This window comes from Pteropus alecto, unplaced genomic scaffold (genome assembly GCF_000325575.1).
Source record: "Pteropus alecto unplaced genomic scaffold, ASM32557v1 scaffold97, whole genome shotgun sequence".
Lineage (NCBI taxonomy): Eukaryota > Metazoa > Chordata > Mammalia > Chiroptera > Pteropodidae > Pteropus > Pteropus alecto.
The window spans coordinates 2,465,055-2,481,639 of NW_006439713.1; the positions used below are offsets into that span (position 1 = coordinate 2,465,055).

At 49.9% G+C, this 16,585-nt stretch overlaps 1 protein-coding gene across 1 annotated transcript in view; it reads right to left on the reverse strand.

Annotated features, from left to right (window-relative positions):
- The window catches only part of PCP4 (Purkinje cell protein 4), a 53,477-nt gene extending 42,518 nt beyond the window's left edge, over positions 1 to 10,959 (reverse strand). The window contains exon 1 of the mRNA XM_006916731.3: positions 10,859 to 10,959. Coding sequence (XP_006916793.1) covers positions 10,859 to 10,867 — 9 coding nt within the window. The 5' untranslated portion in view covers positions 10,868 to 10,959. The remainder of the gene's footprint in view (positions 1 to 10,858) is intronic.
- Between the last annotated feature and the right edge of the window lie 5,626 nt (positions 10,960 to 16,585).

The following is a 16,585-nucleotide window of genomic DNA, read 5'->3' on the forward strand; positions in this document are numbered from 1 at the left end:
TTTGTCATGTGTGAATTCAAAATCCTCATCAAAAATTCAACTGTGGGCGAGCTCTCACCGGAATTTCAGCCAAACCTGGCTCTCAGTAAGAACTCAGCAAAAAAATGATGACATGGAAATTCACAAAAGAGTGACCAAAAAATGAATCTGCTCTGAAGATGGGAAAGATGAAATCTAGAGGAAAACATAACAATGAACTCGCAGGCGGTCTTTGGTGGAAGTCACCTGACAAATTGCTATATCTATTTTAAGAAGTTATCTTCAAGAAGAGGTAAAATAGCCCACATTTCTGAGGTATAGAACATTGCTAGAAATAACGTTTGCCACGTGGCGCCGTATTATCTTGATATGTTGACAGGACTGGTGCATATGTGAGAAAGAACTATAAATATAGGATGAGCCTATGCTTTGAACAAGTTGCAAAGAGAAGAATAAGGGCTGAGAAGCCACCGTGGACCCTGAGATACCAAAGGGCCGGGGATGGCTCGCCGTGGACGAACACGGCGCTCGCGCAGGAGGTAGACTGCAGGTGTATCTGAATGCGCTTAGGCATTTCTCATAATCAGAACATGGCACTTTCAAGGTGAAACAATACACACAATTCCAAAAATCTTATTGACTGTCCTCGCGTCGTCTGCTTCCAACAGACTGAGTAGATTTTTTTCCCTTATCACTTTTAAAGGAAGATAGAAAAAGTCGATAGAACCCAAATATTCAATAATAAACATGGGAAAATGTCCAACATGTTTAAAGCAATGTCTAGCGCTAAGCAGGAGTTAGGAATCAACTGTAGCATCATAATAGACATGTATCCAATCGTTGGACTTGAAGATCGCTCAGTTCTCATGTGATTCTAAAACCTATGACTTTTGAGGTCAACCATTGGTTATGGTGGTTCTTTTACAATCAATATTTCCTGAGCCCCTAATTTTGTGGGCACTGACACCATTGGGAAGTTTTTCTTGAACACTTCCTCTCCCCGTCCCAGGCCTACGCAACGGCAATAATCCTTGCTTCCCTGGCACTCGGTTTATCTGGTGAATAGATCTGTCCTCTGTATGGATCCTGCAACCCAGTTAATTTTATGTGCTCTGTCTCCCTCGCTATGCCATATGGTCTTTGAGGGGTAAGGACCACGTCTTATTCATTCACCCAGGACAATGTCCAACACACAATGGTTTCTCCATCAGTGTAAGTTAAATGACATGTGCTGGGACATGAAAAGCTAGGGAAGACTCAGTCTCCGTCTTTTAAAGTTTCCTAATCTAGAAGGCAGAAAGAAACACGACTGATATGATAAGTGATTACCGGTGTACATGCGATGGTTTTGACCATAGAAAGGGCCACCATTCCCTGAGCAAACATTTTCTAGGTGTTTTATTCAGAATGCTCCTTCTTATTCAAACAGAGCCACGGCGCATAAGGCAAGGAAAGAAGCTAATCAGTGTAAACTCAAAACTCGGCCGGGCAAGGCAGAAGAGGACTTTGTCAGCAGAGACCTTTTGAGACAGTTCACAGGAGCTGTAATACTGGCATCTTCTCCATGTATGATTGGGAAGGAGGGTGAGGGGGACAGGGTGGAAATTTAAATGTCTAAAAATAAAGTAGAAGACCTGGTGAAGGAAAGAATGACTTTGTCAAGATTTCTGTCATGGTTCTTTTTCTACTGGAGACTAATCAAAAAAAAATCCAGGACGATATTATTTTTAATGTATTTCAGTCCAAGTCTTAAATGGAATTAGGACAAGTGAAGATAATGGGGTCATATATAGGATATGACAGAAAATGAGAAATTTAATCGGATAGGAAATGTGTAAGTGAAACCTAGACTGGTTTTTTCTCAGGAGGCTCTGTGGTTTTGAACAAGTTTAGCCTTTGGGCACTCTGTTCCCTATTTTAAAGTGACTACTTTGAATGAAATGACAACTGTGGCCTCCTTTAAGTCTTTGAATTCTGAGTAGAACCACAGAAATGACAGTCTTTCTCTAGGTCAATGGTCTTTGAGCAGGCCGACTGCACCCCAGGGAGGGGCAGGGCCACCATATTCGAATGCACATGTTGCGCACAGCACAACCCCAGGGTACCACTGACCCAGACGACAGTGTGAATGGCACCTCTGGGGTTCTATGGTGCTTAATTCTCACAACCATGCATGGTGAAGAGAACTTAAAAATTTCTATTTATATCTTTTTTAGAATCTGAGATCAGTAAGAAAGAAATTAGGTTTTATCAGCAGCTAATTGGATCGATACTGACATCATCACTTGGCGAATTGGGGAAGGTGGGAGTCCCACGACTGAGGATCACCCAGGACACACTCACTTTTGACTTGCTCTCAGAATATTGCCAAGAGCCACATTGCAGTTCCTTGTGCTCCCATAAGAGGATTTATGGATTATACAGTCTACCTTTAGCTAAATTAATCTCCCCTCAGCAGGTAAGTGGCTTTAAAAAATTCTTGCGTAGTCACATGCTACAACATGGATGGACCTTGAGGACATTATGCTAAGTAAAATAAGCCGGCCACGAGAACACAAATGCTATATGATTTCACTTAACGGGATAACTATAGTACTATTCATAAAAATACAAAGCAGAATGGTGGTCACCAGGGGAGAGCGGGCGAGAAGGAAGGGGAGCTGTTGTTCAGTGGGTAGAGTTTCAGTTTTATGAGATGAAAACATTCTGGAGATCTGTTTCATGATACTGTAAATAAACTTGACGCTGCTGAATTTTATACTTAAAAATGGGTAAGATGGTAAAATTTATGTGTTTTTGAACACAATAACAAAAATTCCTGCATAAAATTTTCCCAGATTGAAAACAATATGGCCAGCAAAAGCAACAAGGAAACTGTAAAAGTGCTAACTCACCCTTCTATTAGACTATCTTCCAGTGCCAACAGGAGATTAAAAACCACGGTCATAAAATTAGGCTCCAAAAAAAGGTGCAGTTACCAAGACTATTTAAATTATAGATTTCCATGCTTTTCCATTAACAACTAACTTTCACAGGTATATACTGTGCCTCGAAACTTTGGCAAGGGTTAACAAAGCCATCTCAATCAGCGAGATATCTAAAACTATCATTTATTTCATCGTCCTCTTTTTTAATATTTCTTTTTGCGTGTTTTATAACTACACTTAATATATCAGCACACTCATATGTAATTTTTAAATCAATTTTTTAATGTATGATGCCAAAATGCTCAAAAATTTTTCCCAACAGGGCGAACTACTGAAAACTTTGCAGACCACGGCCTGCGTTCCCTTGTTTTGTCATCGATCTGAGGGAGGGCAGATGAGATAGGCCCCAAAAGTTGACAAGTTTTGAATGTCAGTTTTTAAACACTTGTGGATGGCTCTGCTCTTAAAACAGTGACAGCTAATTGTGAAAAAGAGAAGGAAAGGGACAAGGTAGTGACAGCCTCGTGAGGCAGAGGACGCACTCACGTCAAACCACCTTGAACTGTCTGGGGAGCAGGTGTTCCTGCAGCATAATGAAGTGTTGCGTGTTGCCGGCTGCATCTACAATTCTTTGAAATGGAGGAAGAGGCACGATTTTTAAAGGAGGGCTCAAATCCTCTCCCATCTCCGACGTGGGCGGGTTTGTGTCAACACTGGGGTCTACTGATGACTTCTCACCCCCAGAGAAAAAGAGATCAGTACAGATCGGAGGCTCCAACATGAGTACCCTCAGGCTTGCGACCGGATCAATTCGTGGTGTTGGGGACTTCTCTGCATATCGAACAAGTGTGGGGACATGTGAAAAAGAAAAGCCTGGGTATCTATTTGCTGGGCTTGAGGGGAAAAAAAAACGTGATATTTTTCAACACCCCTTACTGAAACAGTGAATATTACTTAATATGGAAATTATATATGTATCTTAAATTTTAACACAGGAGTAAGTTCTTCATTAGTTTTTAAATAAGTAGCCGTGCGATCGCCACAAAACTGTATTGGCTAAAAGAAAATCTTGGGGTAAAAGAGAGAACATATTTTCTTGCTACATTTTTTACTCTCTCATTTGGTCAAAACAAATGATAATGAAGACTGTCAAAGGGTCCTCTTTTCAGGTGTTGTACAAAATTTACAAAGCTAGTCGCTTGCGTAAAAGCTTGGCCAAGGCACAGGTGTGGTGCTAAGGGGACAGATGACCATTTCTTCCATCATGTCCCTCCATAACAGCTTTGGATTATAATACCAGGAAAAGCATAATCTCCAGCCAACCCAGGTACAAACACATCTCTCAGATTGTCATTTTTAAAACTAACATTCCAGACCTTGGATTGAAAGACTGACACGTGGATGACCCGAGATGTTTCAGTCTTGGCAAAGTGCGTGACTGTCTTCACACTGGGAGCAGAAACCTTCTCGAGAAAATGACCTGTCCTGCTCTCCATTCTAGCTCCATTGCAATATGAAAATTGCCTCATTTGAATAGTTCTAACGGTTCATACTTTATGGCTTCCTTCCCCTTAGACGTTCTGCAGGGCTGTTTTCAATTGGTGGGTGATTACCTTCCTGCATTATGATTCTAATTTGTCTTCCTTTTTATTCATAAGGTGGCACTTTGAGAGTAAAATAATAAAATAATGGCGCTTAGTGGGTGATTGATTTTTCCACTGGCGGTGTTATAAATGTGGCCAAGCGTTTCCCTTTCAGAAATGGAATGAGAAGTAATTCAGTGAGATGCTGAAGCATAAATTTAGGGCTATTTGCGAGGCACGAACAATATTCGAGCAGATTGATGCCTGGAATGTGTAACTCAACGCTGAATCGTTCATGCAGAGTGGCCCAGAAATGAACGCTGGATCTAAAGGTTTGGGCCATTGACAGGTGTGGCAGGGTCACTTGGCTTGTGACACAAAACAGTGATCTACAGCGCGTTCTCCTATCTATACCCAAAAGGCCCCTGTACCAGATCGAATGAAAAATGTCTCTCTATTCATATGTATACCTCACCTCATTCTGATGATTGGGAGAAGAATAGTAAATAGTTTATGCCTGGAAATAACAGGCAAGTGGAGACAGGCCCTGCCGGACCACACAGGGACCTGCACACACAATTCGAAGCCTGACATCCCAGGCGAACAAATGCGAATTGATCTCTCTTTTTCTGTTATGAATTTTCATATAGTCCCGTTTCGAATACAAAACGAATTTAAAATATTTAAACAGGCAACCGTAATTAAACTATTTGTTTTCATTAACGCTGAGGATTCATTTTTAACTATCAATTATACTAATGAAATACGCCATTTGCTTTCTGGAGGCTCAGTGGGGTCTGCCGTCGACAGCACGCCGGAGCCGCAGCTCGGCACGAGGAGCCAGCTCACCAAACATCTGCTCCGACGCCTCCGACCCCCCTCGAAGCTCAGGCAAACTGCTTTTCCATTTCCACACGGCGACCTGTGCTCCACGGTAGCCGTGGGCTCTGCCTCTCGGCCTGCAGTTCCTTCTGTTGGAATTGCCTGCACCTTATCCGAAGCGCAAGAATCTCAACGCATTCAAGCCTGGACTCCAGAATGTTAGACTCCTCCATCCCTCTCCCTCGGCTCCCTTACTTCCCTTGACATTTTCCCAAATGTCACGACTCCTTTCTGTTGAGATTCTCCCCGGGTTTTCTCATTTTCTTGGCCCGCCATGAAAGCGTTCGCCTCGCAGATGTTATCACGCATCCATCGTCGAAGGGAAAGGATTTCTGTGGCAAACGCAGGTTTCAAGCCCAGAGCAAACAACAAAAGACATAACGCTCCGTCTCAAGACATATCAAGGCCACAAACCTCAGCATTTAGAAAAGATGGCATCTGATTCGTTGGTCACATTAACTGATAAATCCACACCCCAAAATGGATTTATTCATCCAATAACTAAACATCTCCAAGTGCCGAACCAGGAGCCGGGCCTTGCGGACGACATGTACCTGTCCCTGTCCCTGTCCACGGTCTAGATAGGATAATTCTAACAATCAAAACACAACCCATAGTACCTGCCAGGGACCGGATATTTGTGTTTCTCCAAAGTTCACGTGCTGAAACCCTAACCGCAAAGGAAATGTCAGCTGGGAGGCGACCAGGCGGTGAGGGCGGAGACTTGTGGTGGATCGGAGCCCTTCTGAGGAGACCCCAGAGTGTTCCCTGCCCCTTCCGCCCTGCGAGGACACCGCAAGACCTCTGTGACGCAGAAGCAAGCCCTCACTCCACCACGCTGGTTCCCCGATCTCAGACTTCCGGCCTCCAGAACTGTGAGTGACACGTGGCTGCAGTTTACATACCAGCTGCAGTGCTTGTTATGGCAGCCTGAACACACTGAGGCACTATCTTAACAGCATGATCTGTAATGCTGTGTTTTACAAAATATCAGTCGAACATAATATAAACCTATACATATGCATCCCCTAAAATCTTTCTTTGTTCCCAGCAAGAAACCATTCCAGAAAATCATTCTAATTCATGAAAAGCCCCAGGCTTGGGTTCTTCACGTGTTCAGATGATACAGAGTGTCCAGTGGACACAGAACAGAAGGACTAAGGATAAATTGTGAAGGCTTCCACCTACGACAGCGCCTCTGAGGAAGCACGAGAGCAGAAATGAGAATTTTAAAAAATAAAGCAGAGAATACGATTATCAGAAATTCAAGGTACTTTCCATTACAAAAAGCCACGTTTCCTTGTCATCGTGATCACACTATTCCACTAAACCTTTAATGAAATCAAGTGTGACTCACTTGTTCAATTTTTCTCTCCGAAAAAAATAATACATTTTGCATCCTGTCGTTTTTAGAATTCGAAAAAAAGAATGCATCTTGCATCCTGTCGTTCTCAGCGAGTCTCAGGCCCACAGCATTTGTTAATGACATGCAGGGCGAGAAGACAAGCCCCATGGCAATGCATTAAATGGTCAGTCCAGAAAACAAGCTTTTCATGGGTAATTGAGGCCTCTTCCCAGTTAGGAAAAGTCCGACTTCGAACCCAAGCTGGAACTGGTGTCTTTCTATATCTCTGTGCAGAGTAGAGAGAGTGTCTATTTTTGTGCGATCCAGCAAAACCACATGGATCTTGCTGGATCATTCCATTTCTTCACTGCAGTACACCCCCAAATGAGGTTAAAATTACATGAGGAATTGAATTGTCATTTACCCTTCTGTTGCTAGGTCTTCGGATTTTATGCAATGACCCTCAGAATCTGCACTTAACTGGCATAAGCAAACCTAACCACCCACCTATATGCATGTTTGAGTCCACTGTAATATCCCAGGAAGCGCACGACCATAAAAATTCTCATCTTACTGTACGTCTCACCCTGATGGCTAAGTAAGCCCCAAACTATTGTCACATGATATTTTGTAGTCAGTGGCTACTTTTGATAGCAGAAAAACTGTCTTTTCTATGCCCCTACCCCAAGGCTTAAGTGGGCCTGGTGTCTCCTTGCAACCTCTGCCCAGCACGACGCCAAACTGTCCCCTGCCCCGCCCCGTAGACGTTTAATGTACAAGGCAGCAGCATCTGACCCATGCCGAGGACAGACGTGAGGGTCTGAAGATTTGCCCATAAATGTCCTCCGTGTGTTCGAGCAGGCCTCTGACAGCCACAGAAAAGCTGTCCTTTTCTCGAGGGCCACGTCTGTAAGGAAAAACAGCCCATAATCCTGGCGCCAAATCTCAGCGTCCCGCCCGAGCGGTGAATCCAAAGGATATCGAGGATGCGTTCCCGAAGGGGTCTCGGGTCTAATTAATAGCTGTCGACTGATGCCTTATGCAACTGGGAACTCCTCCACGCCCTCAGAAACAGGGCTTGAAACTCTCCAAATGTTTACCCTTCTGCATTAAAATTTTGCCCCTGGCTCTTCTGAATAACTTCTTTTGAAAAGCAACTTAAATCAGACACCTGAATAAGAAAATGAGGCTCATTGTCACTGTTTGTGGGACCCTTTCAGTCAAACCGTATTAGGCGGTAAACAAAGAGAAGCTTTTCTTCCTTCCTGTGCCTGGGGGGTCCAGCGGGGAAGGGAAGGAATGCATTTTGTAAACTCCAACATTGAAGGTCACGATTTCTGATCTGGCTAACATACCTAAGCCTGCATTTTGATCTCTGCTAAATTATCTTCCAACTCATAGACTGCTCCAGGCACCTCTGACATACTTTAATGCTGAAATGTAAATCAGACACCCCCACAAGCCACCTCCACTCTCTCGCATTGCCCTAAATTTGGACTTTACTTTTCTTGCTATGCTTGAAATGTTCTTTTCAATCACATGTCATCATCCCCCCACCCCCAAAAGCATTGTCACAGGGAATAAAGAAGACCTTGTGTTGTAAAGTCACCATTTTAAAGCCAGCTCCAGGCTCAGTACCCCGCTACTTGTTTTTCCATTTAAGGCTGGAGAGCAGAGGCCACCCCAGGGAGCTTGTGGTCCTTGGAGGGGCTCTCAGCCCAGCCTGGGCGTGCACTGGCCCACGGGGGTGGCTGTGAGCTTGGGAATTTTGCAGTGGGCACTGAAGCCTGATAGCTGGAATAGAAACTGTTTGCCCACCAGACTCAAATCCCGAAATCAGTGGAAAGTCACAAAATACTTTGCCTCGGCCGCTGCAGTAATCAGTTACACAGGTAAGAAAAGGATCAGCTGGAATCCATCCCTGTCTGAGCGTCATAAAAACGAGGAGCCACATACAGCTCATCCAACGAAAGGAAAGCCTGGGGACGAGGATGGGGAGATGCCGTTCTCTCCCCAGAAAGGAGCTTCTGTTCAACTTTATTAAATGTGTTAAGCAGATTTAAGTTTTAGTCCAAGGGCAAATTCCCATCCTCTAAGGAGCACACCCCCAGAAACTTGGACATCGGCCAAAGAGCTGGTCACCCAGCTGGTGGCCAGGGCGTGGGGGCTGCACGTGATGGGCAGGAACGGGAAGGGGGTGCTGGGCAGCAAAGGGAGGCAAAGAAACGGGGCGAAGATATTTTCTGATTTTATCATCATTAAAGGAACTCAGGCAGGGAGCTCTTGCAATCCCCTGCCAACTTGTCATGAAAGGCTGGGGGTGGGGCCGCGGCTGCAGAGCTGTCCTAATTACACATCCGGCAGAAATGAGGTTGTCACCCTCATCGTGGGGCGAGGTCTGGGACACGGTCTCTCCCCCAGAGGACCCACGGTTGAGCGAGCACCACGGCGCTGGGGCAGCGTGGAAAGCTCATGAGGACCACGCTGGGCAGGAAGATGCCCAGCAGCAGGCGGGGTGGCCGAGCCAGCGAGGGGGGCTGGCAGGGGGACCGCCACCCCGGAGGAACTCCTGGCAGCCACCTGATGGAAGAAAAGGGTCCCCAGGGCTCTATGGCTTCTAAGTCCTTCTTCTATGTGAAACTATTACGTTGTGTATGAAAAATCCACTGCATACAGCCATCCCTTCTTGTCGCAAGCAAAGCGAGGTGAGCTGACACAAGTACAGAAGCTTCTGGAATCTCTGCTGAATGCAGCAGAAAGCCCCCCACCCAAGCATGAGGGAAACAGAGGCCCGGTCCTCGCTGCTCCTCTCTATTTCAGAGCCCCCCTCCTTTTGCTCGCCTCCCCATCTTTCCCCTTCTCTGGAAGCCCCTGTTCGGGGAACCCCGCATGCATTCGCGTATCAACATCCACCTGGCGGTCTGCCGCCCAGCCTTGCAGCCCAAGTCCTGGCTCTGTCCTTCACCAGCGGTGGCTTTGAACCAGCTGACTTTGAACTTCTCCGTGCCTCTGTGTCCTCATCTGTCAAGTGGGAATGATACCAGCACCTGCCTCACAGAGTTGCTGGGAGGCTCGAATAGGGGGGAGCTCGGACTGTAAGAAGCCCAGCTCGGCCCCGAGGCCACCGGTCAGTGGGACCCGCCGTGCTGGTCGCGTCTGCCATCGGAGGGTTTCAGCCTTCCTCCCTCCTCCCCACACTCACCCCCTCCCTTGCTCAGGACCGCGGCTCCATCCCAAACCCCTTTCCTAAATTTTATTAGCCTTTGCCCACTCCTTCTTCCTGTCATGTTTATATCAAAAGTCACCCATCAGAGAGAGAGAAGCATCAAAGAGGCATTTTATTTCCAAAGTTGTTCATTTTACTCTAGACTTCTAAAAAAAAGATCACCCATTTGTCAGAGAGAAAAAAAAAAAAAGACAGAGAAGATAAAAGATCTTCAAAAGTCATTATTTAAGTGCCCACCAAAAGGACATGAAAACGGGCTGTCTCGGTTATGGAGTCACATCGGAGGTGGCCTTGCTCACCCCAGTCTGCCTCACTCAGAGGAAAGGAAGAGAAGATGGTTTTAACTGTAAAATGAGCCATCGGCTGCCCCCCGCCCACGCACACACACAGATGCTGCATAAACACATTCGAAGCAGCGACTTTCAGTTCAAACTTGTCATTCCTCCTCTGCCAGCGTCTCCCGGGTCTTGGAGCCACACACACGCAGACACACACATTTCTGTCACGGTTCCTATGATTTGCGTCCCCCTCGCCGGTGTCCCGATTAACCGCAGACGTAGTTTGCTCAGGCGGGCAAAGCCAGCCTCTCCACACCGCTCACTCTCCTGACTAACACCCAAAGCAGCCTCCAGAGTCGCAATTAAGTCAGAAGCACACAGGACAACCTTTTCTCTTTCTAAGGCAAATTAAAAAAAAAAAAAGTTGCAGACCGCACAAGTTTCTGGGCTTGCCCTGCAAACAAAGCCGCAGACAGCGGGGGTCCTCGAAGCTCACAGCCACAGGGCTGACGTGCACCCCCCGCGCCCCCCCCAACCCGGGCCACCAGAGAGAGACCAGCTTCACATTTCCCCAGCGGACTGTGCAGCGAGGGCCCTTCTCACCCCCGAGTTCCCGGCAGAGCAGAAGCGCCACTCACCTCGCTCATGATGCTCTGATCTAATCAGCCTCTCCGGTCCGCCACTCAGCACAGACAGCCCTGCTCAGGGGAGTCGCCACTCGGCCGGCCCTGGCTCTCCTCTTAAAAAGGGCTCCCGGTGGCATCGTGCCTCCCGCAAGCCAATGAGATTCATTCACCTGTCTGAACGCCTGGCGGAGATCTAAAAGCACAAAGGGCCACCTAGTGGAACAAAGGAAGGCGTGCTGGGTCCCTGCTCCAGATTGTCCGAGCCGGGAGGAACCGACAGATGGAAAAAAGAAAAAGCCGAAATCAGAGGGGCACAGACCGGCACAGGTTCGCCCTCGTTCACGCACCCGAGGGGCGCAGGATGGAAACCCATCTGCCCCGTCGGTGGAGAGCAGCTTTGTTTTGCAAAGGAAGGACCGCTCCGGAAGCCCTCTTGTGCTCCGTCCCGCATCCCTCCTTGTTTCCTAGGAATCTGCGGCACAAATCGCAGCCCTGAGAGGTGGGCGTTTTCACTCCTTCTCCCCGACCCTAAATCCTCCAGCCCGCTTGGACTCCAGGACCTCAGCAGGACAGAGACACGGGCTTGGAGAGTCGCAAAAGGAGAGGAGCTCTCCAGCTTCATCTGCAGCTGTCACACGATCTCACCCCCGTTGGGAAGACTCTGCTCTGACCTTGCAACATGCGAAAAGGTCTGGTCACCTCAACCTGTCCAGCCTCTCTGGGCAGAGGTTCTATCTGCTGGCCCAGTCCTGGGCCACTGAGACCCTGAGGCGTCCTCACGGCATCTGAGTGGACCTTGGCTTTCGCAAGGGAGATGCCGTGGGCTGGGGAACGTGGCCGATGCACAGAATTGAGATGCGTGTAGCTGCTTATCTTTGTGGCTCTGCCACTCGTCAGCTTCAACGAGTCCCAGAATCAAGGAACGTGACACCTCAGGACATAATGACAGTGTTATATCCTGGCAAACCTCCAAATAATAAGGAGCAGCCCCTCCGAAGGCAGGGACCTGCTGCAGATACGGACACTCCGTGTGACGGCTGCCACACGGTCCATGTGGATAAACAGATGGGAAACTGAGCAGCTGTTGTGACCCTCAGATGCCCACGGGGCCTTACCCAGCACCCCAGCGTGGAGAGACCGAGTCCCTAGCTGCACGTGGGGTCAGGGCGAAGCACGGTCTCGGCTGGGTGTCTTCCACTGGCTTCTGCACGGCCATTGCCCTGGTGGCCACACCTGGCCACTTCCACCTCCCAGGGACCCTCCCTCGTCACCCCATACCCCATGGGGCTGTCCTCCCGCTCCACGCCTTCCTGCTGCAGGCTACTTGTTCCCAGCGTCCACCCCACCTCTCCCCCCACCCCAACTATCATGGCAGTTTGAGTTCCCTCCCGTTCTTTCCTTATTATCCTTACTCACACCTGGGGAATAACCCACTGTGACTGCTCTGGGTAAGGTCCCAGGGTCCCCACTTGCAGCCACCCTCAGAGGGAAATGCCTCAGTGGAATCGGTGAATATCTGAGTCACCTACGGCTTAAACCGACCAGTTGGATCCACAGAAGCCACTTCCCTGGTTTGGGAGCAGGAAGTAGGACGTGCCGACCACAGGGCAGATGCAAAACAAGGTTCGCGCAAACGCCAATGGTGCTGCTTGACCCCGAGTCGGCATCTCCTTAAATTGTGTTCCCTGGGTGCCAACCTGTGCCACCCTGGTGCTGGCCCTGCCGGCAGCTCTCCGACTCCCAGGAGAGGGTGGACGAGCTTCGCCAAAGATGAAAGCACGGTGACAGGTGAGAGCGGGAACCTAGGGTGCCAGCAGGACGAGGCTGCGACACGGTCCAGCCGGATGCGCGCCTCGGGACCGGCCGGGCTGGAGAAGCAGCGGCTCCGCCTCCAGTGTGAGCACTCGATGTGGGAGTCCAGCCCTCCCCCAGGGTGGGCGATGGCTGGGGGCCCCGCTTTGTTCCTGGGACACCGAGCAATAACACTTTTCAAGAAGCCTGAGCGCTTGGGGACGGTGTTTTGGGGGAGGGGGTGCAGCAGGAAGGGAGACTCAAGGAAGGCTGGTGTCCTATTATCTGGCCAGACCTCAGGGGGAGTTAATATGTCTGCGGGAAGAGGCACGTGTCGGCTGACACCTTCCTCTCCCCACACGCCCCCTCCCCGACCTCTCTGCTGCCTGTGCAGGGACGGCCACTGCCACTGCACCTCACAGCACCCCACCGCACCCCCTGCGCCCCACCCTGGGCTGACCCTCTGCCCGCTGGCACTCAGCATCACTCACGATGGCTTCTTCCCCTTGACTTCTGGTCTTCCAGCCCCAGTCCCCACCACCACCACCACCTCAGAGCCACCTCAATGAGTGACTGAAAGGCCACACGTCCCCGGAGGGCACCAGAGAACACAGGCTGCCCGAGGAGGCCAGGGCCGGAGCCCTCATCTGTGCCACGTGAACATGAGCGAACACGGAGCAGCGGGACGCACCGGACTCCATGGGCTGCAGGAGCTGGTCTTTCTAACTTACAGCCACTTTGCGTAGGAATCTGTCTCTCGAAAGCCCCCTTTCAGTGGGAAGACGGGTAAGTTCATTATAATAACTCACATTTCACAGAGCAACAGAAATGAACTATAGATCTTGATATATACACACATATATATATATATTTAAATGTCCTGACCACACGAATTATTTGCAAACAAAGGACCCGCCCTCCGGCACCCCTGCCACCACCCTCCTCGCCCTCTCACCGCCCCCAGCCCCCCCTGCCCTGCCCTGCACGCTGGCGGAGCCCAGGCAGGCTGCATTCAGGGCTCCCGGTGGCCGGAATCAGGAGCAGGGACAGACGTAGTGTGGTCTCCACACATCCAAGAGCACAGAGCAGGGCTGGCTTCCCGCCTGAGGGGCAGAGCCACGCCCTCCCCAGGGGGCACCTGTCCAGCCAGGGACTTCGAGGACCCAGGGCTTGGAGGTGGAGGATGAAGCCTCCCACGCGCGGCCCTGACGAGGTCCGCGAGCGGTTTGCAGGCTGCGCTCAGGCAGAAGGGACGAGTGGAGGGGACGCAGAGGACCGGCTGTCTCTGTCGGTCCAGCTCAGCTGCAGATGTGGATTTTCTCCTAACACAGACGCACACATAGATTCGCAGCAGCGTGGGGTTTGGGGAACAGTGACGGTTGCTGGAGTGTCTGGGGTGGGGGCAGTGGGGGGAGGGGCAGGGTCGTTGGTGCCCAGGCTCAGCTGTGGCTTTGCTGCAGAGAGCGCAACCGTTGGGGACACGTCGGGGGCTTGGAAAGGCTGGAAGACAGGACGGATGACGCTATGGGCTGGACTGTGTCCCCCCAAGATCCACATACAGGCAAACCTCGTCTTACTGCATTTTGCTTTGTTGTACGTCACAGATACTATGTTTTGATCAACGCGGAGGCAAGACCCTCCACCAGCAAAAAGGATCATGGAAGGTTTCTGATGGTTAGCATCTCTCAGCAAGGAAGTATTTTTAATTAAGATATGTTCATTGATTTTTTAGATATAATGCCACTGCACACTCAGTAGACGACAGTATCATGCAAACGTCACTTCTATGTGGACTGGGAAATCCCAGAATTCACGTGACCTGCTTTACCATGATATCCACTTCATTGTGGTTGGCCTGGGGCTGAATCCGCAGTCTCTCGGATGCACACCTGTGTCGAGGTGCTAACCCCCCGGGACCTTGGAATGGGACTGCATTTGGAGACAGGGTCCTAATAGAGGTAACTAAGGTCAAAGGAGGTCCTACGGCTGGACCCTAATCCAAGAGGTCTGGGGTCTTTGAAAGAAGAGGACAGGGCTCGTTGCAGAAGGCAGAGCACGTGACGACGTGAAGATGGCGTCCACGGGCCTCGGGGAGAAGCCCCAGGAGAAATCCACCCTCGCCTCTGACGTCCAGCCCCCAGCTCCTGGAGCGCTGAGAAAACACAGTCCTGTCATCTGCGCCCCCAGCCTGTGGGACTTTGTTACCGCAGCTCGAGCGGACCGAGGCAGGTGACGTGGCAAGGGCTTGCCGGAGACTTTCAGGGAGGAACGGAAGGCGATTAGGGCAATGGAACCCTATGAGCTTCTCCAGGACACGTGCCTGAAACAGTCACCGCCCGTTCATGAGCGTGGAGCTGTGCCGGCCTCGGAGGGCAGCCGAGCTGCTGTGGGAATCGGGGCCCACGGCTATACGCGAGGTGTGTGCGGGGCGCTCCGTGTGGTCCCAGGTGCACCCCCCGCCCCCAGCGCTGAAAGCAACTTCCGTCCTGTCCCAACTCCCAGCCCCATCTGTTCCCTTGGGACAGCAGTGCCCCGGCACGACCAGCCGTCAGACCAAGAATCACGGGTTCACTGGACCTCGTCTCAGAATCCCGAGGGACAAGGATGAGTGGTTTTTAAGCCTTTCATGTGGTTCTGATAAGCGGTCAAGTTTAAGAATCATTGCTTGAAGTGGTGACAGGAAGGACGTGCGCGCGCGCGCGCGCACACACACACACACACACACATCACGTCTTCCAAACTTTCCAGGCTCCCTCCTGCTCTCTGCCCAGCCCCCTCCCAACCAAATTCCCTTTAGGATCCGTGCGGCCATTTGTCGACTCTTACCTGTGTCGCTAACATATGACCTTCTTCATATCAGCCAAACACCATATTACATGGTAGATGGAGTCGCAAACCAGAGCCAGCGCCTTAATCCTTGACGTGAGCAGTTTTTCGTGTGACCTTGGCAGAGTGTCTCCAATGCTCAGTGTCTCATTTCCTCCACTGGTAATACAGAAATAGTAAAACCTCACATGTGCCAACCTAAGCAAAAATATATACACTAAAGATACAGAGCTGGGATATAAATTTTGAAAGAACTTCAAGAGTATTGGATCTACAGCTTCATATATTAGATCTTGGGGAATGCTTCAGCCTTCCTGAATTAAAACGCCCACCTGCGGTTCCATAATTTATGAGAAAAAACAACATAACCTGGATAGATTATTCTCATCTTCTCGGAAGCGTGATTCTGCCTAAGGTGCAGAGTTGGAGCAGGCCATCTTTCAAAATCCTCTTTTGGGGTTACTTATGCGGACACTGCATATTGATGGCCTGAGGCTTTTCATCAGACTTCTAACAAATGCATCATGTGTGTACAACTTCAGGGAGTTTAAAAAAAATTCCACCTCCTGCTTCGTTTCCTACCTTTGCTTCTCTACCTTTACAGGTGCTGCCAGGTGCAATGATCTAAGCCCCGAGCACGGGAGGCTCCAGGACGGAGTGAGGGCGTGCTCACCCCCCTAGAATGAAGTCTCCATGGCCTTCCTTTCTCCTGCCTTCGCGGCTCCCCAACCAGAAGCCAACTACAGTCCCCGGGTGTCTATGCAGCCTCACCCCTCAGTCTCTGCACCCCAACTCAAATGGGGGGACCCAATGGGCTCCCGTCTCTTATCCTCCACCATGTTTCCTGCTGCCTTGAATTTTAATCTTTCCTGCAGATTCTAGCCCTCTGCCAACCCCAAGCGTCACGTGGTCCAGAGGCAGACGGCCACCCCAGTTACAGCTACAGAGACAGAAATGCGACATAATTCTACGGCCCTCTCCTGGAAAAATTTACTTATCGTGATGATTCGTTCGTGTGTGTGCTTGTCTACGCTAACCTTGTCTCTCACCTCCCTGACTGTAAGCCTCTTGAAAGAGGGGAGGGCCACCCTGCGCGGGCCTCTCCTCCGATGCCCAGGCTGG